This window comes from Nerophis ophidion, linkage group LG12 (genome assembly GCF_033978795.1).
Source record: "Nerophis ophidion isolate RoL-2023_Sa linkage group LG12, RoL_Noph_v1.0, whole genome shotgun sequence".
NCBI classification, from domain to species: domain Eukaryota; kingdom Metazoa; phylum Chordata; class Actinopteri; order Syngnathiformes; family Syngnathidae; genus Nerophis; species Nerophis ophidion.
Window position 1 is genome coordinate 48,591,197 of NC_084622.1, and position 27,768 is coordinate 48,618,964.

The 27,768-nt window shown below is 42.4% G+C and overlaps 1 protein-coding gene across 1 annotated transcript in view; it reads left to right on the forward strand.

Annotated features, from left to right (window-relative positions):
• Positions 1-27,768, forward strand: part of LOC133563511 (furin-like) — a 268,307-nt gene that overhangs the window by 153,827 nt on the left and 86,712 nt on the right. Inside the window, exon 7 of the mRNA XM_061917673.1 lies at positions 26,061-26,149. Within this exon, the coding sequence (XP_061773657.1) occupies positions 26,061-26,149 (89 nt within the window). The remainder of the gene's footprint in view (positions 1-26,060; positions 26,150-27,768) is intronic.

Genomic DNA, 27,768 nt, shown 5'->3' on the forward strand with positions numbered 1-27,768 from the left:
TTTTTTCCCCCCCATTCAGTCTATAACACCAGTCAGTTTGAGGTGGGTGGAAGACCTGTGGACAATCAGTATCCAGTTATTTAAGTATATCAATCAATCAATCAATGTTTACTTATATAGCCCTAAATCACTAGTGTCTCAAAGGGCTGCACAAACCACCACGACATCCTCGGTAGGCCCACATAAGGGCAAGGAAAACTCACACCCAGTGGGACATCGGTGACAATAATGACCCAGTGGGACGTCGGTGACAATAATGACTATGAGAACCTTAGAGAGGAGGAAAGCAATGGATGTCGAGCGGGTCTAACATGATACTGTGAAAATTCAATCCACAATGGATCCAACACAGTCGCGAGAGTCCAGTCCAAAGCGGATCCAACACAGCAGCGAGAGTCCCGTTCACAGCGGAGCCAGCAGGAAACCATCCCAAGCGGAGGCGGATCAGCAGCGCAGAGATGTCCCCAGCCGATACACAGGCAAGCAGTACATGGCCACCGGATCGGACCGGACCCCCTCCACAGGGGAGAGTGGGACATAGAAGAAAAAGAAAAGAAACAGCAGATCAACTGGTCTAAAAAGGGAGTCTATTTAAAGGCTAGAGTATACAAATGAGTTTTAAGGTGAGACTTAAATGCTTCTACTGAGGTGGCATCTCGAACTGTTACCGGGAGGGCATTCCAGAGTACTGGAGCCCGAACGGAAAACGCTCCAGAGCCCGCAGACTTTTTTTGGGCTTTGGGAATCACTAACAAGCCGGAGTCCTTTGAACGCAGATTTCTTGCCGGGACATATGGTACAATACAATCGGCAAGATAGGATGGAGCTAGACCGTGTAGTATTTTATACGTAAGTAGTAAAACCTTAAAGTCACATCTTAAGTGCACAGGAAGCCAGTGCAGGTGAGCCAGTACAGGCGTAATGTGATCAAACTTTCTTGTTCTTGTCAAAAGTCTAGCAGCCGCATTTTGTACCAACTGTAATCTTTTAATGCTAGACATGGGGAGACCCGAAAATAATACGTTACAGTAGTCGAGGCGAGACGTAACAAACGCATGGATAATGATCTCAGCTTCTTTAGTGGACAGAATGGAGCGAATTTTAGCGATATTACGGAGATGAAAGAAGGCCGTTTTAGTAACGCTTTTAATGTGTGCCTCAAAGGAGAGAGTTGGGTCGAAGATAATACCCAGATTCTTTACCGTGTCGCCTTGTTTAATTGTTTGGTTGTCAAATGTTAGAGTTGTATTATTAAATAGAGTTCGGTGTCTAGCAGGACCGATAATCAGCATTTCCGTTTTTTTGGCATTAAGTTGCAAAAAGTTAGCGGACATCCATTGTTTAATTTCATTAAGACACGCCTCCAGCTGACTACAATCCGGCGTGTTGGTCAGCTTTAGGGGCATGTAGAGTTGGGTGTCATCAGCATAACAGTGAAAGCTAACACCGTATTTGCGTATAATGTCACCTAGCGGCATACTGAACATGTGTGAGTAATACACTGCCAATAGGCAGCACGATGGCCCAGTGATTAGTAGTTGTGCCTTTAGGCACGAAGGTCCTCGGTTCGATCTTTCTGTGTGGAGTTTGCACAGTTGCACAGTTCTCCCTGGGACTGCGTGGGTTCTCCCCGGGTACTCTAGCTTCCTCCACAGACATGCAACTGGAGATAAGTTGATTGGCAACGCTAAATTGGCCCTAGTGTGTGAATGTGAGTGCGAATACTTTTCTATCTGTGTTGGTCCTGCCATCAGTGCAGCTGGGATAGGCTTCAGCCCTCTCCCTCCCTCAGGTGTATTAGGCTTGTCTTACATCTTACAGAGATGTGATGCAGGTATGGACAGAGAGGGCACGCACGGTCTTCTCCAAACTAGAGGTTCAGTTTTAACCTGCTTCTTGATGGTTTGACAAATACTTACACTGACTTCCAAGTGGACTGTGGGCAGTATAGAGACAGCCATAGGAAGACAAGAATAGGAAATTGTCATACAGATACAAACAATCATACAGTTGATGTTTGATTGTTTACAACACTGCCACATTTTTGTAAGTCTGAGTTACGGAATCCTGCCACACTAATCATGGTTGTCCTACTTGTCTGATTGATTGATTGATTGAAACTTTTATTAGTAGATTGCACAGTTCAGTACATATTCCGTACAATTGACCACTAAATGGTAACACCCGAATACGTTTTTCAACTTGTCCACGTAAATCAATTCATGGTAATGTTATGGCGTGATTATTGTCGGATAACCAAGCAGACTTGGGTAGATGAAGGTGGTTGGTTTATCCATGATTTCTTGTTTATTCTGTGTACTTTCCTATTTTATTTTGGTAATAACGATATATACCGTTGTTTTCTAAGTGATTTTGGTGAGCAACAATGGTTAAGACTGGCAGACACACCATCTACAAGACATAAGTTGAATCAAATACGAGCAAATACAAGCTTAGATCATCCATACTCTTTGTTAGAGAATGTTTTGTTTATAGATTTACTTTCTTTAAACTGACACAAAATTTGAGATGTCAACATTTGCATCCTTTTCATATTCATCCAGTAAGTCAAACTGTTAGACATCAGTATTCTCAAGTACAAGCTAGATTTTAGCGATCAACCAATTTGGAGCTTCTGACTGCTATAACACTGCCATGTTTGTTGTTTCAGTTTCCCCCTCAATTCTCTCTACTAATACACCATATTATTTAAAACACACTGCTGGTGGTGTAGGTACACAACAAACAGCTAGGTGTCACAAAGCGTGAAAAAGCTTGTACGAAAAGGTATTCCGTGGTAGTTGTTTGGACACACTTTGGCTACAATAATGATGACGTCGACCAAAAAGTAGAGATTTTGGCCATTTCATCTTATTTACAGTCGTATTCAAAAGTTTACATCCACTTGTAAAGAACATAATGTCATGGCTGTCTTGAGTTTCCAATAATTTCTACAACTCTTATTTTTTTGTGATAGAGTGATTGGAGCACATACTTGTTGGTCACAAAAAACATTCATGAAACATTTATGAATTTATTATGGGTCTACTGACCACAGAACTTTCTTCCAGAAGGTCTTATCTTTGTCCATGTGATGTCAGATGAAACAAAAATGTAGCCGTTTGGCCACAATACCCCGCAATAAGTTTGGAGGGGAAAAGTGAGGCCTTTATTCCCAGGAACACCATCCCTACCGTCAAGAATGGTAATGGTGGTATTATGCCCTGTGCCTTTTTTTGCTGCCAAGTGGTGATTTACAGAGATAAAATGGTACGATGAAAGAGGAGGTTTACCTCTAAATTCTTCAGGACCACTTAAAATCATCAGCCTGGACGTTGGGTCTTGGACGCAGTTGGGTGTCCCAACAGGACAATGACCCCAAACACACGTCATATTACGCCTGTACTGGCTCACCTGCACTGGCTTCCTGTGCACTTAAGATGTGACTTTAAGGTTTTACTACTTACGTATAAAATACTACACGGTCTAGCTCCAGCCTATCTTGCCGATTGTATTGTACCATATGTCCCGGCAAGAAATCTGCGTTCAAAAGACTCCGGCTTATTAGTGATTCCTAGAGCCCAAAAAAAGTCTGCGGGCTATAGAGCGTTTTCCGTTCGGGCTCCAGTACTCTGGAATGCCCTCCCGGTAACAGTTCGAGATGCTACCTCAGTAGAAGCATTTAAGTCTCACCTTAAAACTCATTTGTATACTGTAGCCTTTAAATAGACTCCCTTTTTAGACCAGTTGATCTGCTGCTTCTTTTATTTCTCCTATGTCCCCCCCTCCCTTGTGGAGGGGGTCCGGTCCGATAACCATGGATGAAGTACTGGCTGTCCAGAGTCGAGACCCAGGATGGACCGCTCGTCAGGACCCAGGATGGACTGCTCGCCTGTATCGGTTGGGGACATCTCTACGCTGCTGATCCGCTTGAGATGGTTTCCTGTGGACGGGACTCTCGCTGCTGTCTTGGAGCCACTATGGATTGAACTTTCACAGTATCATGTTAGACCCGCTCGACATCCATTGCTTTCGGTCCCCTAGAGGGTGGGGGGGGTTGCCCACATCTGAGGTCCTCTCCAAGGTTTCTCATAGTCAGCATTGTCACTGGCGTCCCACTGGATGTGAATTCTCCCTGCCCACTGGGTGTGAGTTTTCCTTGCCCTTTTGTGGGTTCTTCCGAGGATGTTGTAGTCGTAATGATTTGTGCAGTCCTTTGAGACATTTGTGATTTGGGGCTATATAAATAAACATTGATTGATTGATTGATTGAAAAGTGGTAAAGTAATGGCTAAATCAGGCTACAATTAAGGTTTTAAAATGGCCTTCCCAAAGTCCTGACATAAATGTGTGGACAATGCTGAAGAAACAAGTCCATGTGAGAAAACCAACAAATTTAGCTGAACTGCACCAATTTTGTCAAAAGGAGTGGTCAAAAATTCAACAATTCAACCAGAAGTTTGTGGATGGCTACCAAAAGCGCCTTATTGCAGTGAAACTTGCCAAGGGACATGTAACCAAATATTAACATTGCTGTATGTATACTTTTCACCCAGCAGATTTGGTCACATTTTCAGTAGACCCATAATAAATTCATAAAAGAACCAAGCTTCATGAATGTTTTTTGTGACAAAGAAGTATGTGCTCCAATCACTCTATCACAAAAAAAACAAGAGTTGTCGAAATTATTGGAAACTCAAGACATCCATGACATTATGTTCTTTACAAGTGTATGTAAACTTTTGACCACAACTGTAGCTGTGTGGGGGTTTCTAAACAAGAAAGAAGAAGTATGCTGATAAATAACGGTGGTTGGAGACAGCAACGTTGTGGCTGGCCACGCACATTGAATCTCCAGTGTAATCCTGTGAACAGACCCTGAGCTCGGCTGAAAATAGCCTAAACCATGGGGCTGCACAGTTCAATAGACACTATTTAGGTCCTATGAAATGCAAAGCCAGGAGACACATCCCTACTGTTAAGCCACATGGCTAAGGTATCAGCAACACTCGGTCACGCTTTCATGTTTCTTTATCACACACTATAAAACCCAACACAAAGAAGGCTATATATGAATATGAGTGCGAATGTTGTCTATCCGTGTTGGTCCTGCGACGGGGTGGCGACCCGAATGCAGCTGGAATAGGCTCCCTGTGTTTGTTCAATGTACAAACCCCGTTTCCATATGAGTTGGGAAATTGTGATAGATGTAAATATAAACGGAATACAATGATTTGCAAATCCTTTTCAACCCATATTCAGTCGAATGCACTACAAAGACAAGATATTTGATGTTCAAACTCATAAACTTTATTTTTTTTTTGCAAATAATAATTAACTTAGAATTTCATGGCTGCAACACTTGCCAACGTAGTTGGGAAAGGGCATGTTCACCACTGTGTTACACCACCTTTTCTTTTAACAACACTCAATAAATGTTTGGGAACTGAGGAAAGTAATTGTTGAAGCTTTGAAAGTGGAATTCTTTCCCATTCTTGTTTTATGTAAATGGTTTTCGCTTTGCATAATAAAGCTTTAACTTGCACTTACAGATGTAGCGACAAACTGTATTTTGTGACAGTGGTTTTCTGAAGTGTTCCTGAGCCCATGTGGTGACATCCTTTAGAGATCCTCCTTGGACTGGACTCTCGCGACTGTGTTGTATCCATTGTGGATTGAACTTTCGAAGTATCCTGTTAGATCCGCTCGACATCCATTGCTTTCCTCCTCTCTAAGGTTCTCATAGTCATCATTGTCACCGACGTCCCACTGGGTCATTATTGTCACCGATGTCCCACTGGGTGTGAGTTTTCCTTGCCCTTATGTGGGCCTACCGAGGATGTCGTGGTGGTTTGTGCAGCCCTTTGAGACACTAGTGATTTAGGGCTATATAAGTAAACATTGATTGATTGATTGATTGATTGATGTCGGTTTTTGATACAGTGCCATCTGGGGGATCGAAGTTCACGGTCATTCAATGTTGGTTTCCGGCCATGCTGCTTACGTGGAGTGAATTCTCCAGATTCTCTGAACCTTTTGATGAAACTAAGGACCAGGGGCCGCCAGACATATTTCACTGGGGCACGTGCCCCACTGTTGATCTGCAGCACCCCAGTAAAAATTTCACCAATAAAAAAAAAAACGCTTCAGAGTTTTAAGTCTACATAACATAGACAACAGCGCACATACTACTTAGTATGGTCATTGATTGTTACTGTATTCACTCCACGTAACAATGAGCACATGGCTAATTAATATGGTAATTTATTCACGTGTAGATTGAGACTTCGTTGAGAGAGAGAGAGAGAGAGAGGCTGAGAATCACTGCGTGAGGTAGGTAACGTTAGCCAACAACAATTTGTTAATTACATTATTTTGATTTTGATTTGACTCAAACTGGTAACTCCTAGATGGATTTAAGAAAGTTATTCGCCCGCAGCAGAGAAGAAGCAGCAGGAATGAGAGATGTAAGTGAAGTCCTAGCTAGCTAGGCAACATCATTGTCTTAAGTTGATGCTAAGTTAGCTAACGTTATTCCTTGTATCAGACAAACATATTCATTTGCTGTACGAACTGTCGGGGGAATTTCCAATGAACATGAAACATAATGTTGGTTATTGTCTGCTGGTTCTGTATCAATGATGATTTGGAGTCAGCATGTGTGAGTTGAGTGCTTCTCAAATGGTTTTATCTTCAGGAAGAAAAACATGTTTCCATATCATCAAGTCGTGAGCCAAATTTTAAATCATTCAAGTTTATTTCACAGAAAAATAGCACAGTAGACTTGTCTTGTTAATCGGTGCGACTTTGACTAAAATAATCTTGTTTTGTCACCAGAAAAATGGCTACAGCTAAAGCATCTGGTTTTGTTTCCAGAAAAAAATGGTAAAATTTCTGTATTTGTTTTCAGAAAGATAGCTAAAAATATCAGGTTTTGTTGCCCCATTTAGATTTAAAAAAATATATATTTCCATGTCTGTCCTGAGTCCTCCTCCAACTTGTTAGTCGGTTTGCCTTTTGCTAAAATACTCACTAATAGTCACTAGAAAAATGGCTAAAAAATAATCTGGTTTTGTTGCCACAATTTGATTTTTCTCTCCCTAAACTTTTTTTTTTCATGCACACATGTGACTGCGACTCACTGAAAATGACACACAATCCACTTTTATGTCACGACCCAGTAGTTGGGAACCACTGGTCAACTGTATAACAGTTACTGTAATATTTCCATGTCTGTCCAGAGTGATTGACCACTTTGCAAAAATGAAAAGGAGACGTTACAGTTTACTTCTCAGAAAATGATTCCCTGAACAGACACACAACAGTTGTTCATTTATTCTACTACTGTGGCTTTATTGTTTTGTGTATATTTTATAGTTTTGTGTATCTGAAATAGGATTAGCCACATTGCCATAAATGGAAATTAAATAATATAAAAGAACCCAGAGATGTAGGGGTGCTTTATTTTTTGTTTTACTTTTGTAGATGTTAAATTTGCAGATGATTACTGCAATATATATTTCAAAAAGATTCATTGCTCTTCCTTTTTGCTTTTACCAGTAGCAGTTTAGAAGTCTGGAGTAAAAAAGTGCACAAGTAGCTCAAATGCATTAGTTAATTTCAGGTGGTTCATCAAAGATCCATACAACATAATCTGATATGATTTCATAGTTTAAAGCACTATTTATGTATTTTTTATGATCAATAAGTGCTAAAAATGTTTTTGCTTGCGCGCTTTGCACGCTCACATGAATTATTTGTGCCCCAGGTGTGCCCCAGTACAGTATTAGGTCTACTGACGCCCCTGCTAAGGACCGTAGATGTAGAAATCCCTAAAATTCTTGCCATTGCACTTTGAGAAACGTTGTTCTTAAACTGTTTGACTATTTGCTCACGCAGTTGTGGACAAAGGGGTTTACCTCGCCCCATCCTTTCTTGTGAAAGACTGAGCATTTTTTGGGAAACTGTTTTTATACCCAATCTTGACACCCACCTGTTCCCAATTAGCCTGCACACCTGTGGGATGTTCCAAATAAGTGTCGACTTTATCAGTATTTATTGCCACTTTTCCCAACTTTTTTGTCACGTGTTGCTGGCATCAAATTCTAAAGTTAATGATTATTTGCAAAAAAAAAAGTTGATCAGTTTGAAAATCAAATATGTTGTCTTTGTAGCATATTCAACTGAATATGGGTTGGAAATGATTTGCAATTAATTGTATTCCGTTTATATTTACATCTAACACAATTTCCCAACTCATATGGAAATGGGGTTTGTAAATACTTGCCCATTCGGCATTAGAGAATCAGTTTTCCGAACATGCGTTGATCAAAGCATTGGACTCAAGAATAGATCAAAGCATTATTTGGAAAGGATTTGGGTGAAAACTCTAATTAGTTCCAATACAAAGTCACTAAACAAACACATATTTTTGTATTCATAGCATCAAGCTTTAGGCACATATTGGATCTTTTATTTAATCCATCCATCCATCCATTTTTCTACAACTTGTACCTTTTGGGGTAGCAGGGGGCTCAGCTCCATTCAGGCAAAAGGCGGGGTAGATCATGGACAAGTCGCCCCCTCATTAGAGGGCCAACACAGATAAACAATCCACATGCAGCTAAATCAGGGCTAAAAGTTTTGTACTTCAAAAAGTGTACTTTGAAATTAAAAGTTAAGGTTTTGACGTTGAAATTTGAAAATATATCAGTGTATTCAAAATAGAAATAAATAAATGTTTTAAATAAATAAATTATGATTTTATTTTAGGTACAATATGATTTTTATTTACACTTATAGTTTATTTTAAATTAATTATTAGTTTTTATTTTTTACTTTAATATATTTTGATATTTTAGCTTTCAAATATTCCAGATAAAATTTGTAGTTTTAAAATTCAAATATTTTTGTCAAGTTTCACATCTTATTTTTCAGATTCAAATCTGTTTTTTCAGACACTTTTTCCGTGGATGTGGTACGAGGGGCGTGGCCTCATGGCAGACTAATTAGCAAAAGGATAAGTGGTGTCCTTTTCACTTTGCCTAGATGGAACATAGGAACTAATTCAATTCAAGCTAACACTTTCTTGTCAGAGAAAGAAATGATGCCAGTGAGACATGAAGACTTATTTAAACAGCACCAATGACAAATGGCAGAAATGGCCCGACAAATCGTGTCAAATTGTGCATTTCAACAGTCAAGCATTAAATTCCGATTTTTGATTTTTGCATTGCAACTTACACATGGGGAGGAGACCCTGCCCCAAGTGGAGGAGTTCAAGTACCTAGGAGTCTTGTTCACGAGTGAGGGAAGAGTGGATCGTGAGATCGACAGGCGGATCGGTGCGGCGTCTTCAGTAATGCGGACGTTGTACCGATCCGTTGTGGTGAAGAAGGAGCTGAGCCGGAAGGCAAAGCTCTCAATTTACCGGTCAATCTACGTTCCCATCCTCACCTATGGTCATGAGCTTTGGGTCATGACCGAAAGGATAAGATCACGGGTACAAGCGGCCCAAATGAGTTTCCTCCGTCGTGTGGTGGGGCTCTCCCTTAGAGATAGGGTGAGAAGCTCTGCCATCCGGGAGGAACTCAAAGTAAAGCCGCTGCTCCTCCACATCGAGAGGAGCCAGATGAGGTGGTTCGGGCATCTGGTCAGGATGCCACCCGAACGCCTCCCTAGGGAGGTGTGTAGGGCACATCCAACCGGTAGGAGGCCACGGGGAAGACCCAGGACACGTTGAGAAGACTATGTCTCCCGGCTGGCCTGGGAACGCCTCGTGATCCCCCGGGAAGAGCTAGACGAAGTGGCTGGGGAGAGGGAAGTCTGGGTTTCCCTGCTTAGGCTGTTGCCCCCGCGACCCGACCTCGGATAAGCGGAAGAAGATGGATGGATGGATGGATGAACTTACACATGCCCAGTAATAATAATAATAATGGATTAGATTCATATCGCGCTTTTCTATTGTTAGATACTCAAAGCGCTCACAGAGAAGTGGGAACCCATCATTCATTCACACCTGGTGGTGGTAAGCTACATCTGTAGCCACAGCTGCCCTGGGGTAGACTGACGGAAGCGTGGTGGCCCCTCCGACCACCACCTATCATTCATTCATCATTCATTCACCGGTGTGAGCGGCACCGGGGGCAAAGGGTGAAGTGTCCTGCCCAAGAACACAACGGCAGCCACTTTGATGTCCATAGGTGGGAAGCGAACCTGCAACCCTCAGGTTTCTGGCACGGCCGCTCTACCCACTACGCCATGCCGCCCCAGTGATCCACTTGCAACACTCGCTAGTTTCTGGAGTTGGCACAGACACAAGTGACCAATGTTCAAAATGAAACCTAACCTCCCCCTACACATCCCACCCCCCGGATAGTTCAATGATTCAGCTAAAATTATATACAAAGCAAACTATTTCCTGCTACCCAAGAACATCCAACAATTATTTAAAAAAACAAAGAAGATAAATATAAACTTAAAGGCCTACTGAAATGAGATTTTCTTATTTAAACGGGGATAGCAGGTCCATTCTACGTGTCATACTTGATCATTTCGCGATATTGCCATATTTTTGCTGAAATGATTTAGTAGAGAAAATCGACGATAAAGTTCGCAAGTTTTGGTCGCTAATAGAAAAGCCCCGCCTTTACCGGAAGTATGTACGCGTGACGTCACGAGTTGCAGGGCTCCACACATCCTCACATTGTTTATAATGGGAGCCACCAGCAGTAAGAGCAATTTGGACCGAGAAAACGGCAATTTCCCCATTAATTTGAGCGAGGATGAAAGATTTGTGAATTAGGATATTGATAGTGAAGGACTAGATAAAATAAAATAAAATAAAAAAGCGACGGCTCCGGGCGGCGGCAAAGTGAGCGTTTCAGATGTAATTAGACACATTTACCAGGATAATTCTGGAAGATCCCTTATTTGCTTATTGTTTTAATAGTGTTTTAGTGAGATTTTAAAGATTGTAAAAGGATACCTCGAGGTCGGATGGCTGCGGTGAACACGCAGTGTCTCAGACAGAAGCCGAGGAGCCAAGCTCACAGCTGCCTTTTTTGACAGCTGCTGCAGGACGACAAATAATCCACTGACGTCTCAGGTATAATACATATCACAATTTCCCCATCCAAAAACATGATGGTTGACGTAGAGAAACACGTTCGCTTGACCGCTCTGTGTTAAAGCTTCACAACAAACAAAGAAACACCGGCTGTGTCGGTGCTTAAGACAGCTGCAATCCACCGCTTTCCACCAACAGCATTGTTCTTTATAGTCTCCATTATTAAATGAACCAATTGCAAAAGATTCAGCATCACAAACGTCCAAAATACTGTGTAAGCGATTTTAAACTAGACGAACAAGTCAATGGCGTTTTAAAATCGTGTTTTTATCACCTTCGTATTTTAGCAAAGGTAAAACCGTTTTTATCTTTTAACCTGTTTGAACAAGTCGTGCATGCTTTTATTTCAAGTGGCCTGGACTACTGCAATGCACTTTATGCTGACATTAGCCCAAAAGCTCTCTCCCGGTTGCAGTTAGTCCAGAACGCGGCAGCAAGACTTTTAACAGGGGCCAGGAAACACCAGCATATAACCCCAATTCTTCAGAGTTTGCACTGGCTCCCTGTTCATTTTAGAATTGATTTTAAAACATTGCTGTTTGTTTTTAAATCTTTACATGGACTGGCACCTCAATATATCTCGGACCTCATCCAAATTTACATCCCTGCGCGCGCTCTGAGGTCCGAGAGCCAGTTCCAGCTCGTGGTGCCCAAGACCAGACTTAAGACCAGGGGAGACAGGGCCTTCTCTGTGGTCTGGAACACTCTGCCCCTCCATGTTCAAACTGCTTCCACAGTGGAGTGTTTTAAGTCTCGTCTTAAGACCCACTTTTATTCTTTGGCTTTTAACACTACGTGAGTTGTGTGGTCCTCTGTCCTCTGTTGTCCTCTGTGTTTTTTATACACTTTGATTTCTATTTTACTGTTTTAATTGATTTTACTCTTTAAAATAGTTTTTAATCATATTTGTTTTTATATTTTTAGTTTTTTTGTTTTTTAATTTTTTGTTTTTATTGGTTTTACATTTATTTATTTTTTGTTTTTATTCAGTCATTGGTGGAGCATTATATAGTTTTTTTAATATTGTTTTTAACATGGCTGTGCAGCACTTTGGAAACGTTATTGTTGTTTAAATGTGCTATATAAATAAAGTGGATTGATTAACGTGGACCCCGACTTAAACAAGTTGAAAAACTTATTGGGGTGTTACCATTTAGTGGTCAATTGTACGGAATATGTACTGAACTGTGCAATCTACTAATAAAAGTATCAATCAATCAATCAAAAAGGATTGGATTGGATAATTATGCGGCTAAAGCAGACGACTTTTAGCTGCGAGTGGTGCAGCACTAATATTTCCAAACAGTCCGTACGTGTCATCATTCCGCGACGTTTTCAACAAGAAACTCGCGGGAAATTTAAAATTGCAATTTAGTAAACTAAAAAGGCCGTATTGGCATGTGTTGCAGTGTTAATATGTCATCATTGATATATAAACTATCAGACTGTGTGGTTGGTAGTAGTGGCTTTCAGTAGGCCTTTAAAGAAAAACTTAATTCAAAACATTTGCATGTATGTACAGAGATCGGTAGGTCGAGTCATACCACAGACAGTAAAAATGGGACCCGTTACCTCCCTGCTTGGCACCCAGCATCAAGGGTTGGGATTGGGGATTAAATCACCAAAAATGATTCCCGGGCGTGGCCACCGCTGCTGCCCACTGCTCCCCTCCCCTCCCAGGGGGTGATCAAGGGTGATGGGTCAGATGCAGGAAATAATTTCGCCACACCTAGTGTGTGTGTGACAATCATTGGTACTTTAACTTTAACTTTTAACACTTCCATTCTTTAGAACCTTGGAATTAAATGATGGAATGGATTGATAAACAAAGTTCTAACATGATCCACTCTCAGAAACTTTACCTCAAAATTTTTACAGCCATTTTTTTAAACACTAAATTTAAAAAGTTTTTTAAGGTGCCAGAAAGAAGAATCCTGTTAATCATCTTGAACCTTAATGAAAAATAAGAAAAATCTTGTTCATCTCATTATGAGAATCATAACTATGTATGATCATTTAATATTTTTTTCCTCATTTATCTAATTATTTAGGACGGCGTGGCGCAGTGGGAGAGTGGCCGTGCGCAACCCGAGGGTCACTGGTTCAAATCCCACCTAGAACCAACCTCGTCACGTCCGTTGTGTCCTGAGCAAGACACTTCACCCTTGCTCCTGATGGGTGCTGGTTGGCGCCTTGCATGGCAGCTCCCTCCATCAGTGTGTGAATGTGTGTGTGAATGGGTAAATGTGGAAGTAGTGTCAAAGCGCTTTGAGTACCTTGAAGGTAGAAAAGCGCTATACAAGTACAACCCATTTATCATTTAACCCATTTATTTATTAATTTACTGTGGTTACAGATTAAGTACAAATAAATGGGTTGGATACTGCTATGCCACAAAAAAAATGTTGGATTATGCTTCTTCCTGCTCCTTTTTGGACATCTAATGAGAAACTGGAACCATGTGATGTATGATAGTACAATTGTATGCATGAGTGCTTTGTGTTCCTCCATGGCTCTGTGTTGTGTTTCAAAGTGTTTGTGTGTTGGATGGAGAACACTAAGAACCAAGAAGCAATTGCGGTGCTGACAGAAAACTTAACACAACACAATGTGTTAGGTACAGAGGGAAGGAGGCGACAACCAGGGCACAACTGCTGTTCACAAGGTTTATTTAAACCTTTGATGTTTACATGGCATGTATATGCTACTCTAAGTGAATGAGTGTTGACTATGTGTAATATTAATAGTGTAAATGTTACCAGGGTTTGTTGTCTGTGAGTGTTGGTTGTATCTTTCGTCGAATCCAGAGGGGCAAGGCGAAGAGGCAGTTTGTGAGCAGGCAAGAGGTCGGGGGCAGGAGCGAGGCAGCATGGTCTGGGTCCGAGCAGGGAGGTCGTGGATCGAGGAAGGCAGTCAGGAATCCGGATGGATGTCGAGAGGCAAGGTACGATCACGGAAGACAGGGGAGTCACTGCGGACATGAACAAGGGAGACACGGAGAGAGCAAAGAGCAAAGCACAGGGGAGGGAATACCAGACGTAATGCTTACTGGGAAGATAGTGACGTTCTGGCAAAGGTTCCTCGGGTCAGAAAGTCTTTATGCTGCTCCCTTTCATCAAGTCCAGGTGTGTAGATCATTGATTGAGTGCAGGTTCGTTGCTGCGTGGGCGTGCTGCGCTCAGCACGAGTGGGGCCGTGTCTGAGCGCGCTGTCAGAGGAGGCGCTCGCAGCTCCAGCCGCTGAGGAAACGCGGGTTCGACTCCGCGTAATGACACAATGTACATCACTCATTGCAATTGAAAGCGGATCACTGCACATGCGCTGCACTCAAGGTGCGAATTTTGCTAAATACGTTTCTGAAAACAAATGGATATTTTGTTCTTCTATTCTTGAGCTTTTTCTTGATTAGTTGACTTCAAACAAACATGATTACACAGTAACCAAAAAACAAACAAACAAACAAACCTAATAGGAGCCTACAATGAAAGAACATGGTGCTCATATTCCCCATTGCAGAGATTATAATGTACTAATCCAAACACAAACCATTTTTCACAGGACTCTCCAATACTTGAATGTTCCATCCATTTTCTACCGCTTATTCCCTTTTGGGGTCGCGGGGGGCGCTGGCGCCTATCTCAGCTACAATCGGGCGGAAGGCGGGGTACACCCTGGACAAGTCGCCACCTCATCGCAGGGCCAACACAGATAGACAGACAACATTCACACTCACATTCACACACTAGGGCCAATTTAGTGTTGCCAATCAACCTATCCCCAGGTGCATGTCTTTGGAAGTGGGAGGAAGCCGGAGTACCCGGAGGGAACCCACGCATTCACGGGGAGAACATGCAAACTCCACACAGAAAGATCCCGAGCCTGGATTTGAACCCAGGACTGCAGGAACTTCGTATTGTGAGGCAGACGCACTAACCCCTCTGCCACCGTGAAGCCCTACTTGAATGTTGATTTTCCTATATAGCTATAAGATATTTAAACCATAACAATGTTTTGATGGAACATAATCATTTTCAGACAACTTCTCAGTTTATATTCTTTTTTCATTTGACTGTTTTAACTCGAAATGTGAATTTTGATCCGCATCCTATAGGGGTTCATACAAACCCTGTTTCCATATGAGTTGGAAATTGTGTTAGATGTAAATATAAACGGAATACAATTATTTGCAAATAATTTTCAACCCATATTCAGTTGAATATTCTACAAAGACAACATATTTTAAGCTCAATGACTTTTGATCCCTCAGACGGCACTGTATCAAAAACCGACATCAATCTCTAAAGGATATCACCACATGGGCTCAGGAACACTTCAGAAAACCACTGTCGCTGAATACAGTTCGTTGCTACATCTGTAAGTGCAAGTTAAAGCTCTACTATGCAAAGCGAAACCCATTTATCAACAACATCCAGAAACGCCACCGGCTTCTCTGGGCCCGAGATCATCAAAGATGGACTGGTGCAAGGTGGAAAAGTGTTCTGTGGTCTGACGATTCCACATTTAAAATTGTTTTTGGAAATATTCGACATCGTGTCATCCGGACCAAAGGGGAAGCGAACCATCCAGACTGTTATCGACGCAAAGTTCAAAAGCCAGCATCTGTGATGGTATGGGGGTACATTAGTGCCCAAGGCATGGTTAACTTACACATCTGTGAAGGCACCATTAATGCTGAAAGGTACATACAGGTTTTGGAACAACATATGCTGCCATCTAAGCGCCGTCTTTTTCATGGACACCCCTGCTTATTTCAGCAAGACAATGCCAAGCCACATTCAGCACGTGTTACAGCTGCATGGCTTCGTGAAAAAAGAGTGCGGGTACTTTCCTGGCCCGCCTGCAGTCCAGACCTGTCTCCCATCGAAAATGTGTGGCGTATTATGAAGCGTAAAATACGACAGCGGAGACCCCGACTGTTGAACGACTGAAGCTCTACATAAAACAAGAATGGGAAAGAGTTCCACTTTCGAAGCTTCAACAATTAATTTCCTCAGTTCCCAAACGTTTATTGAGTGTTGTTAAAAGAAAAGGTGATGTAACACAGTGGTGAACATGCCCTTTCCCAACTACTTTGTCACATGTTGCAGCCATGAAATTCTAAGTTAATTATTATTTGCCAAAAAAAATAAAGTTTGAGTTTGAACATCAAATATCTTGTCTTTGTAGTGCATTCAATTAAATATATGGGTTGAAAAGGATTTGGGAATCATTGTATTCCGTTTATATTTACATCTAACACAATTTCCCAACTCATATGCAAACGGGGTTTGTAGTTTTAAGCTAAAATTACATAATGCTGTAAAAAAAACGGCCTTTTTGTATAATAAATCCTACTTTAATCATTGATTACATATATCATTCCCGAGGGGGCCGTCAAACCCCCATTAACTGCGACAAACGGTTAGCCGTAAAACCTCTCTATAGCAGTGGTAGCATTTAATAGCACAAGTGAAACACTACATCCTGCCATATTTTGTACTATTACTGTGGTGTAAGGAAGACATATCAGTCTCACCATGAAAAATAAGCCCCGTCAATCCATTAGATTGTGAGTTTAATGATCACTTCTCTATCTATATGTGCTTTTAGGCAGATGTGTAAGAAATGGGATACATGATGAATAGGCAAGCTGCGTTATTTTCCTCTCTAATATTTTTGTTTTCTTATTTGACGATGTGTCGTGAATATAATATGTGAAAAAGTGGGAATTGGCAAGTGGGTGATGCATCAGAACACCACTGCGCTTAATCAGGAGCCCAGCTGGAGGCGTAGCTGTGCTCTAACCCTGTGAAGTGGCTTTGTCCTCCTCCTCGTCATCAGAGGGCTTCGGGATAAGAAAAGGAGGATGTTTTGGGGGGTTTTTTTTGTCTTTCTCAGAGCAGCATGTGACTGTAATTAGCTTAGACCTAATACTGTTCAGACAGCACATCTCAGATGAATGTGGAGCTGCCTTTTGCACATCCAGAGACAGTTTCATTCCTTTCCATTGATTATTGCTAATTCATTCAGATTGCCACCTTTTGTTTATCTGTATTTCCAAGTTCACTATGTAATGGTATCTGGGTAGAGGGGTACCGACCCAAGAGAACATCCTACATGACTACTCGACTACTACTACTACTACTACTACTACTGTAACGTATTATTTTCGGGTCTCCGTATTATTTTCGCGTCTCCCCATGTCTAGCATTAAAAGATTACAGTTGGTACAAAATGCGGCTGCTAGACTTTTGACAAGAACAAGAAAGTTTGATCACATTACGCCTGTACTGGCTCACCTGCACTGGCTTCCTGTGCACTTAAGATGTGACTTTAAGGTTTTACTACTTACGTATAAAATACTACACGGTCTAGCTCCATCCTATCTTGCCGATTGTATTGTACCATATGTCCCGGCAAGAAATCTGCGTTCAAAGGACTCCGGCTTGTTAGTGATTCCCAAAGCCCAAAAAAAGTCTGCGGGCTATAGAGCGTTTTCCGTTCGGGCTCCAGTACTCTGGAATGCCCTCCCGGTAACAGTTCGAGATGCCACCTCAGTAGAAGCATTTAAGTCTCACCTTAAAACTCATTTGTATACTCTAGCCTTTAAATAGACTCCCTTTTTAGACCAGTTGATCTGCCGTTTCTTTTCTTTTTCTTCTATGTCCCACTCTCCCTTGTGGAGGGGGTCCGGTCCGATCCGGTCCGATCCGGTGGCCATGTACTGCTGGCCTGTGTATCGGCTGGGGACATCTCTGCGCTGCTGATCCGCCTCCGCTTGGGATGGTTTCCTGCTGGCTCCGCTGTGAACGGGACTCTCGCTGCTGTGTTGGATCCGCTTTGGACTGGACTCTCGCGACTGTGTTGGATCCATTGTGGATTGGGCTTTCACAGTGTCATGTTAGACCCGCTCGACATCCATTGCTTTCCTCCTCTCTAAGGTTCTCATAGTCATTAATGTCACCGACGTCCCACTGGGTGTGAGTTTTCCTTGCCCTTATGTGGGCCTACCGAGGATGTCGTGGTGGTTTGTGCAGCCCTTTGAGACACTGGTGATTTAGGGCTATATAAGTAAACATTGATTGATTGATTGATTGATTATTTAATATGCATCATAATTGACAAGCAGCCAAAGTATTGCTACTTATTATATTCTACAAACTGGGTCTGCGGCATGTGTTTAGCCATTGGCTAAGTATACTATACATGCGTGTGTGTGTGTTTGTCGTATGGCGCTCCTATAGGCGGAAAGCATTTTTTAGATCTCGTGCACACGCAAAAGTTTCACGTGTGCTCAAGATGTTTTTCCCTTGAGCACAAGAGACATATCTAAACAAATATTTTCCCCATGTCCCATTATAGATTCTTGTGCGCACCAGACAATAGCAGGAATGTACCGTATTTTTCGGACTATAAGTCGCGTTTTTTTTTTTTGTAGTTTGGCCGGGGGTGAGACTTGGCCAAACGATAAAAAATAAATGAATCAAAAAAATGTTTTTAATTTTTCTTTTGGTTTGGCCGGGTCTCAGCCGGGTCTCAGCCCGCTGGACTGTGGAGAAGACGGCGACTTATAGTCCGAAAAATACGGTGCATGGATCTAATGTGCAAACCCTGTTTCCATATGAGTTGGGAAATTGTGTTTGATGTAAATACAAACGGAATACAATGATTTGCAAATTATTTTCAACCCAAATTATGTTGAATATGCTACAAAGACAAGATACTTGATGTTCAAACTGAGAAACTTTTTATTTTTTGCAAATAATCATTAACTTTAGAATTTGATGCCAGCAACGCGTGACAAAGAAGTTGGGAAAGGTGGCAATAAATACTGATAAAGTTGAGGAATGCTCATCAAATACTTATATGGAACATCCCACAGGTGTGCAGGCTGATTGGGAACAGGTGGGGGCCATGATTGGGTATAAAAGCAGCTTCCATGAAATTCTAAGTAATTCACAAACAAGGATGGGGTGAGGGTCAGCACTTTACAATAAAATTGTCAAACAGTTTTAGAACAACATTTTTCAACGAGCTATTGCAAGGAATATAGGGATTTTACCATTTATGGTCTGTAAAATCATCAAAAAGTTCAGAGAATCTGGAGAAATCACTGCACGTAAGCGATGATATTACGGACTTTGGATCCCTCAGGCGGTACTGCATCAAAAACCGACATCAGTGTGTAAAGGATATCACCACATGGGCTCAGGAACACTTCATAAAACTACTTTCAGTAACTACAGTTGGTCGTTACATCTGTAAGTGTAAGTTAAAACTCTACTACGCAAAGCCAAACCCATTTATTATTATTTTCGGGTCTCCCCATGTCTAGCATTAAAAGATTACAGTTGGTACAAAATGCGGCTGCTAGACTTTTGACAAGAACAAGAAAGTTTGATCATATTACGCCTGTACTGGCTCACCTGCACTGGCTTCCTGTGCACTTAAGATGTGACTTTAATGTTTTACTACTTACGTATAAAATACTACACGGTCTAGCTCCAGCCTATCTTGCCGATTGTATTGTACCGTATGTCCCGGCAAGAAATCTGCGTTCAAAAGACTCCGGCTTATTAGTGATTCCTAGAGCCCAAAAAAAGTCTGCGGGCTATAGAGCGTTTTCCATTCGGGCTCCAGTACTCTGGAATGCCCTCCCGGTAACAGTTCGAGATGCTACCTCAGTAGAAGCATTTAAGTATCACCTTAAAACTCATCTGTATACACTAGCCTTTAAATAGACCTCCTTTTTAGACCAGTTGATCTGCCGCTTCTTTTCTTTCTCCTATATCCCCCCCTCCCTTGTGGAGGGGGTCCGGTCCGATGACCATGGATGAAGTACTGGCTGTCCAGAGTCGAGACCCAGGATGGACCGCTCGTCGGGACCCAGGATGGACCGCTCGCCTGTATCGGTTGGGGACATCTCTACGCTGCTGATCCGCTTGAGATGGTTTCCTGTGGACGGGACTCTCGCTGCTGTCTTGGATCCGCTTGAACTGAACTCTCGCGGCTGTGTTGGAGCCACTATGGATTGAACTTTCACAGTATCATGTTAGACCCGCTCGACATCCATTGCTTTCGGTCCCCTAGAGGGGGGGGGTTGCCCACATCTGAGGTCCTCTCCAAGGTTTCTCATAGTCAGCATTGTCACTGGCGTCCCACTGGATGTGAATTCTCCCTGCCCACTGGGTGTGAGTTTTCCTTGCCCTTTTGTGGGTTCTTCCGAGGATGTTGTAGTCGTAATGATTTGTGCAGTCCTTTGAGACATTTGTGATTGGGGGCTATATAAATAAACATTGATTGATTGATTGATTTATCAACAATATCCTGAAACGCCGCCGGCCTGGCTGGGCCCGAGCTCACCTAAGATGGACTGATGCAAAGTGGAAAGGTGTTCTGTGGTCTGACGAGTCCACATTTCAAATTATATTTGGAAACAGAGGACGTGGTGTCCTCCAGAACAAAGAGGAAAATAACCATTCGGATTGTTATAGTCGCAAAGTTCAAAAGCCAGCATCTGTGATGGTATGGGGGTGTATTAGTGCCCAAGGCATGGGTAACTTACACATCTGTGAAGGCACCATTAATGCTGAAAGGTCCATGCAGGTTTTGGAGCAACATATGTTGTCATCCAAGCAACGTTATCATGGACACCCCTGCTTATTTCTACAAGACAATGCCAAGCCACGTGTTACAACAGTGTGGCTTCGTAGTAAAAGATTGCGGGTACTTTCCTGGCCCGCCAGCAGTCCAGACCTGTCTCCCATTGAAAATGTGTGGCACATTATGAAGCGTAAAATACAACAGTGGAGACCCTGGACTGTTGAACAACTGAAGCTCTACATAAAACAAGAATGGGAAAGAATTCCACTTTCAAAGCTTCAACAATTAGTTTCCTCAGTTCCCCAACGTTTATTGAGTGTTGTTAAAAGAAAAGGTGATGTAACACAGTGGTGAACATGCCCTTTCCCAACTACTTTGGCACGTGCTGCAGCCATGAAATTCTAAGTTAATTAGTATTTACAAAAAAAAAAGTCTATGAGTTTGAACATCAAATACCTTATCTTTGTTGTGCATTCAACTGAATATGGGTTGAAAAGGATTTGCAAATCATTGTATTCTGTTTATATTTACATCTAACACAATTTCCCAACTCATATGGAAACGGGGTTTGTAAGTTAATTCCTTATGGCAAGTAGCTGCAAAGGTTAAGTTTGATTCTGTGTACGATTCCCTTGCCTTTTACCTCAGACTAGTAATGCGCGGATCGATACTGAAATATCGATACGATATTGATACTTTGATATGACAGTCATATGAATTAATGAATATGAATAACAACAACACAATGGAAAGTAACTAAATTATTGAGGTCTTGGCTGAATGATATACGATTGTGTCAAGCTTGTTTTAGTTTTTTCCTCTGCATTTGTCTGTTTCCTGTGTTTAGTATTTCCTGTCTTTTAGTTCCTGTCAAGTGCTTTTAATTTGTCAGCTTCCTGTCTTGTTCCCTGAGTGCTGTGTTCCCCTTCAGCTGCGGCTGATTGGCATCTGGCCACACCTGTTGCCAATCAGCCGGCTCCTATTTGTACCTCCTTTGTCTTGTGTCAGTGGCTGGATCATTGTATTGTCATTTGTATTGTCGTTGCCTCATGTCACTCTTGTGTCTTTGCTACCTGTCGTTTCTGGCATCATTTCAGCTATCACCTGTCGTGCTACATCTTGTCCTGGTCGTCATAGCGGTAAGCTGTTTTTGTTAGCCATAGCTATTTCCAGTTGTTCTGTTTGTTATCCTCTAGCTTCCATGCTAAAGTTCCTTTTTGTTTCTTGTTAGCTTCTATGCTAAAGGCCTTTTGTTTTTTATCCGCCCACGTGCGCGCTTTTGGTTTGAACCCTTTGTTTGGTTTTGTCTTAGTATTTATATTAAAATCATGTTTGCTCACTCCATGCCTGCCTCCATATCTGCATCTTGGGGTTCATCAACAAATAACTGTGACAGATTGGTGGCAACTACTTTTTCTTCCACCTGACTTAAATTATTGCCTCAAAAATACGCATAAATTCATCTTGAAGCAATAATGTGTGTATTACAGATATAATCTCACGGAGGCAAAAAGCTTAAATTTGTTTAGGTAAGGTTTTCTAAAGACCAAGTGCCAATACATTTTACCGAGTAACTGGAATAAATTACCCATTGTGAACATTATTAATTTAATTCCATATTTAAGTGGTCTTTTTGGGGGGGGTCATTGAGTTTTATAAAATAGCAAGCTTACAATACTTTTTAACATTTACCATACACATGTGTAGAGTGTAGAGGTGAAACTAAGTGAGACACCCTGGCCCTCCAGGTTAGGGGTTGTGCAGCGGGCCAAGTGGTCACTGCGCCAATAGCTCTTCTGACGACCACGTCAACAACCACAATAGGGACCTGGAATTTTAGAACCCTGCATACAATTTTTTTTTTCCAAGATGGCGCTGCTGTAGTGGCTGCTGTAGGCAGGAGCTCTGTGCTCTTGTGTCCTCCTTTTGTGTTTCCCTCTTGTTTTCATGTGTTATTATATTTTTTTGCCTTTTGGACTGCGTGACAAGGGGTGGCACTTTCGTGACCTCTGTGGTGCTTTTTTTGTGGACTTCTGGATCTGCCTCCCGGGAGCCTTTTGGCCATGGAGACCAGCTGCTGGGTCTCTGCCACACCGGAGTCGGTTTGGAGGGACTGGAGGAGATGCGGATGAGGGGACAGGGCTGCAGAGCTAGCACTGAGCGCTGGGACGGAGAGGCTTCGCGGTGTCTTGGCTGGGTGAGCAGGTGTCGGACACCTCAGTCACCTTGGACGTATCCTCGCTCATCCATGCGGACTGGACACTGGCCGAGAGTGGAGTCGGCTGTCTTGGTTGCTTTGTTGGGTCTGCTCCTGTCTCTGGCCATCCTCCCTCCACCCCAGCAGACGATGGCGTGGAACACCGCAGAGGCCACCACAGTGGATATGTTTCTTTTACTTTTTATTCATAGCTGTATGTAGAAGTGTCTGGTTGTATCTGCTGCTTTAATATCTTTAATGTCCTCTGTGTTCTTTGATGTTTGATGTTTCCCTCTTACACACATGTAAGAGGGATGTGTACTATGGCTATGAGTTGTTGTTTTTTCCCCTTGGCCTCAGTCTGCACCCCCTCTCCAGGGCCCAGGCTAAGACTGACGTTTTTTTAATTTTATTTTAATCTTCTATTTTTTTCTCCCCCCCTTGTTTACCTGTATCTCACCTTTTTTGTAAGGGGCGCTGGAAGCCGGCAGACCCGTCAGCGATCCTGTTCTGTCTCCCTTTAATGTTTGTCTGATCTTGAATGGGATTGTGCTGAAAATTTTAATTTTCCTGAAGGAACTCTCCTGACGGAATAAATAAAGTACTATCTAATATAATCTAATCTAAATGGAATAACACTACAGGTCTGTAGAGTGATGCACAATTACAGCTTGAAGATACTTGGTCGGCGCAAAATGAGATGGAACGGATCTGGAAGGATTATGCTGGCAAGTGGGAATACCATACTTCACTCTGGACAGGAAGAAGGCCAGGTCCAAACTCACGGAGTAGCACTGCTGATGACATCTGGGGCAACACAAGCACAATATTGCCAAGGAAACTTACAAAAAGATTCCACTCTGTATATATTGTGGAGTTTCTCTACAGGGCCGGGCTGACCGGCGTCCTATCAGAGGTAAAAAGTGTGCCCAGGTTCAGCCCAGCAAAGATGTGGCCTTAGGCAGAGTGGTTGAGGGGTGGTACCTACCTGCATTCATTCTCAATCAGCTGGAGATGATGACTGCTGTGTCTAATCACCAATGGAGGACAACTGGGTTCTGATCAGCCCGGGCCATAAATGCAGCAGCTTGAACCTGGGCCCACTCTACATCTGCATAGGACGCTGTCAGGCGGTAAGATGCACACTCCACTTTCTGTCAAACATCGCTTGATGTGTAGATGATATATACTAATTGATGGGGTCTGTTGTCAGGCATCCGATGCTGAACAATGCGAATATGTTGAAAAGTAGCCCGATTGGGAGGATGATTTAAGTTCCATACATTTATTCCCCCCTGCTTTTATTAAATAAACCCATTTTATTTTTGAACATTGAAGCTTTCTCAGCATCTTAGTCAGTTTCCACAATATACATATACATATGTATATATATATACATACACACACACACAGGCACAAAATAAATGTCTTAATGTCATTCTGCTTGGTTTAATGAATTGTTATAACTGGGAGTGTGCTTTTAGAACACAGGGCTTCACAATTCATGGTGCGGTTAAATGTCAGCCAATAATTGGCCTATTTAATTCCCATTTTTTTGAGTGACTGATCTGTTTTGATGCTGCACATAACATGCACAGTGAAGGAGGTTGTTGTCGCCCACAGCTGTTCTTCTGACAGCTCACTGTGACGGCCTTCTATGCCCATTATTCCCCATTTCGAACTGATCGGCTCTCAAAAGGCACCCAAAAAAAACCCTTACCCGTCCTAATTAGCAATACAGGGTTTTTTCCCATCGATATCATAGAGTTGCATAAAAGTTGAACATGCAGCTAGCTTTCTCACTCATTGCTGTTACGTAATTTAGTGACATAAAATACTTGATTAGATAAACGGTAAATGGGTTGTACTTGTATAGCGCTGTATCGGTTGGGGACATCTCTACGCTGCTGATCCGCTTGAGATGGTTTCCTGTGGACGGGACTCTCGCTGCTGTCTTGGATCCGCTTGAACTGAACTCTCGCGGCTGTGTTGGAGCCACTATGGATTGAACTTTCACAGTATCATGTTAGACCCGCTCGACATCCATTGCTTTCGGTCCCCTACAGGGGGGGGGTTGCCCACATCTGAGGTCTTCTCCAAGGTTTCTCATAGTCAGCATTGTCACTGGCGTCCCACTGGATGTGAATTCTCCCTGCCCACTGGGTTTGAGTTTTCCTTGCCCTTTTGTGGGTTCTTCCGAGGATGTTGTAGTCGTAATGATTTTTGCAGTCCTTTGAGACATTTGTGATTTGGGGCTATATAAATAAACATTGATTGATTGATTTTCTATCTTCAAGGTACTCAAAGCGCTTTGACCGCATTTCCACATTCACCCATTCACACACACATTCACACACTGATGGAGGGAGCTGCCATGCAAGGCGCTAACCATCACCCATCAGGAGCAAGGGTGAAGTGTTTTGCTCAACGACACAACGGACGTGACAAGGTTGATACAAGGTGGGGATTGAACCAGGAACCCTCGGGTTGCTGGCACGGCCACTCTCCCAACTTTGCCACGCCGTAACCAATCTTGATCGGAAGTGACCAACACTAATATTTCTATCGCACTGACAAATGCTAACACAAAAGCGTTTTGAATCGGGAGATCTGGTCTACCAAATTATACAGTTTTATAATGTTTTAAATACTAATTTTACATTTATTATTTCATTTTCAGATTTGGACAAAAATTGTTCAATTGATTTAGTCAGTAGCAAATTAGAAAATACACCAAAATAATTTAAAAAGTTTTCTTTTGAATGTTGCTTGTCCTCTAAAAACCCATTACAGTTTGATGGAGCTCACAACATGATGTTGAAAGCTTCCTGCCTGAATTTGCTCATAAAGTACCCTTTGAACGCCACCTCTAAACCTCTACTTGCAAATGCTTTAATGCGGAGGATGCTGCACTCTGGCTGTTTCGTCTTCCCTTGTAACTACTCACATAAAAATATACTATAAATTAAATTTATTTCAGGTCTTCTGGGGGTCATAATTAACCTTCAAGAAAAAAGAAAGGTAACAAAAAGCTAGGTGATTCATCACATTAATTCAGCGGTTATAAATATAATTGCTCATTACTTAATATAAACCAGTTTCATAAACTTTTATTTTTGCTCTATTTTTCAGACATGGGACTCGATGTGCTGGAGAGGTTGCGGCTTCATTTAACAACGGCATTTGCGGCGTGGGTGTAGCCTATAATGCTAAAATTGGAGGTGAGTGCATTATAGTAATGATGATATTCCATCCATCCATTTTCTACCGCTTATTCCCTTTTGGGGTTGCGGGGGGCGCTGGCGCCTATCTCAGCTACAATCGGGCGGAAGGCGGGGTACACCCTGGACAAGTCGCCCCCTCATCGCGGGGCCAACACAGATAGACAGACAACATTCACACTCACATTCACACACTAGGGCCAATTTAGTGTTGCCAATCAACCTATCCCCAGGTGCATGTCTTTGGAAGTGGGAGGAAGCCGAAGTACCCGGAGGGAACCCACGCATTCACGGGGAGAACATGCAAACTCCACACAGAAAGATCCCGAGCCTGGATTTGAACCCAGGACTGCAGGACCTTCGTATTGTGCGGCAGACGCACTAACCCCTCTGCCACCGTGAAGCCTAATGATGATATTAAGTTATTTAATTTTACTGGTGTCATCAATCTGAAGAGCTAATCAAAACTTCATATACAGTTCTCATTTTAATCATTCTATCCTATGTCTAGAAGGCCTGGCTCTCAGTCTCCGTCTGGGGGTCAGGTCAGAACTCTGTGCAGGCCAGTCAAGGTCATCCATACCAGACTCTGTCAGCCATGTCTTTATAGACCTTGCTTTGTGCACTGGTGCACAGTCATGTTGGAAGGGGAAGGGGCCCGATCCAAACTGTTCCCACACGGTTGGGAACATGGAATTGTCCAATATGTTTTGGTATCCTGGAGCATTCATAGTCCATTTCACTGGAACTAAAGGGCAAAGCCCAACTCGTGGAAAAAAAAACCCTCACCATAATTCGTCTTTCACCAAACTTCACACTCAACACAATGCAGTCCGAAATGTACCGTTCTCCTGGCAACCTCCAAACCCAGACTCGTCCATCAGATTTCCAGATGGAAAAGCATGATTCATCACTTCAGAGAAGGTGTCTCCACTGCTCAAGAGTCCGGTGGCAACATGCTTTACACCACTGCATCCAATGCTTTGCATTGGACTTGGTGATGTATGGCTTAGATGAAGCCGCCGGGACATGGAAACTCATTCAATGAAGCTCTCTGCGTACTGTACGTGGGCTAATTGGAAGGTCACATGAAGTTTGGAGCTCTGTAGTAAAGTTGGCAACCTCTTTGCACTATGCGCTTAAGCATCCACCGACCCCTCTGTCAGTTTACGTGGCCTACTACTTTGTGGCTGAGTTTTTGTTGTTCCCAAACTCTTCCATTTTCTTATAATAAAGCCGACAGTTGAGTTTGCAATATTTAGGATTGAGGTAATTTCATGACTGGATTTGTTGCACAGGTGGCATCCTATGACAGTTCCACACTGGAAATGACTGAGCTCCTGAGAGCCATTATTTCACAAATGTTTGTAAAAACAGTCTCAATGCCTACATGCTTGATTGTAAACACCTGTGGCCGGGCCAAGTGATTAGGAAACCTGATTCTGATCATTTGGATGGGAAAACACCAAAAAACTATTAAGTCACGGCGTGAAGGGACAGGTTGTGACTTTGAGACAAGAGCTATAGTGATGCATGGTTGGTAATGGTTTAAATGCATATCCAACAATTGCGACAACGACTTTTTATTGTTTACGGAGTTTAACTTTTTAATGATTTCT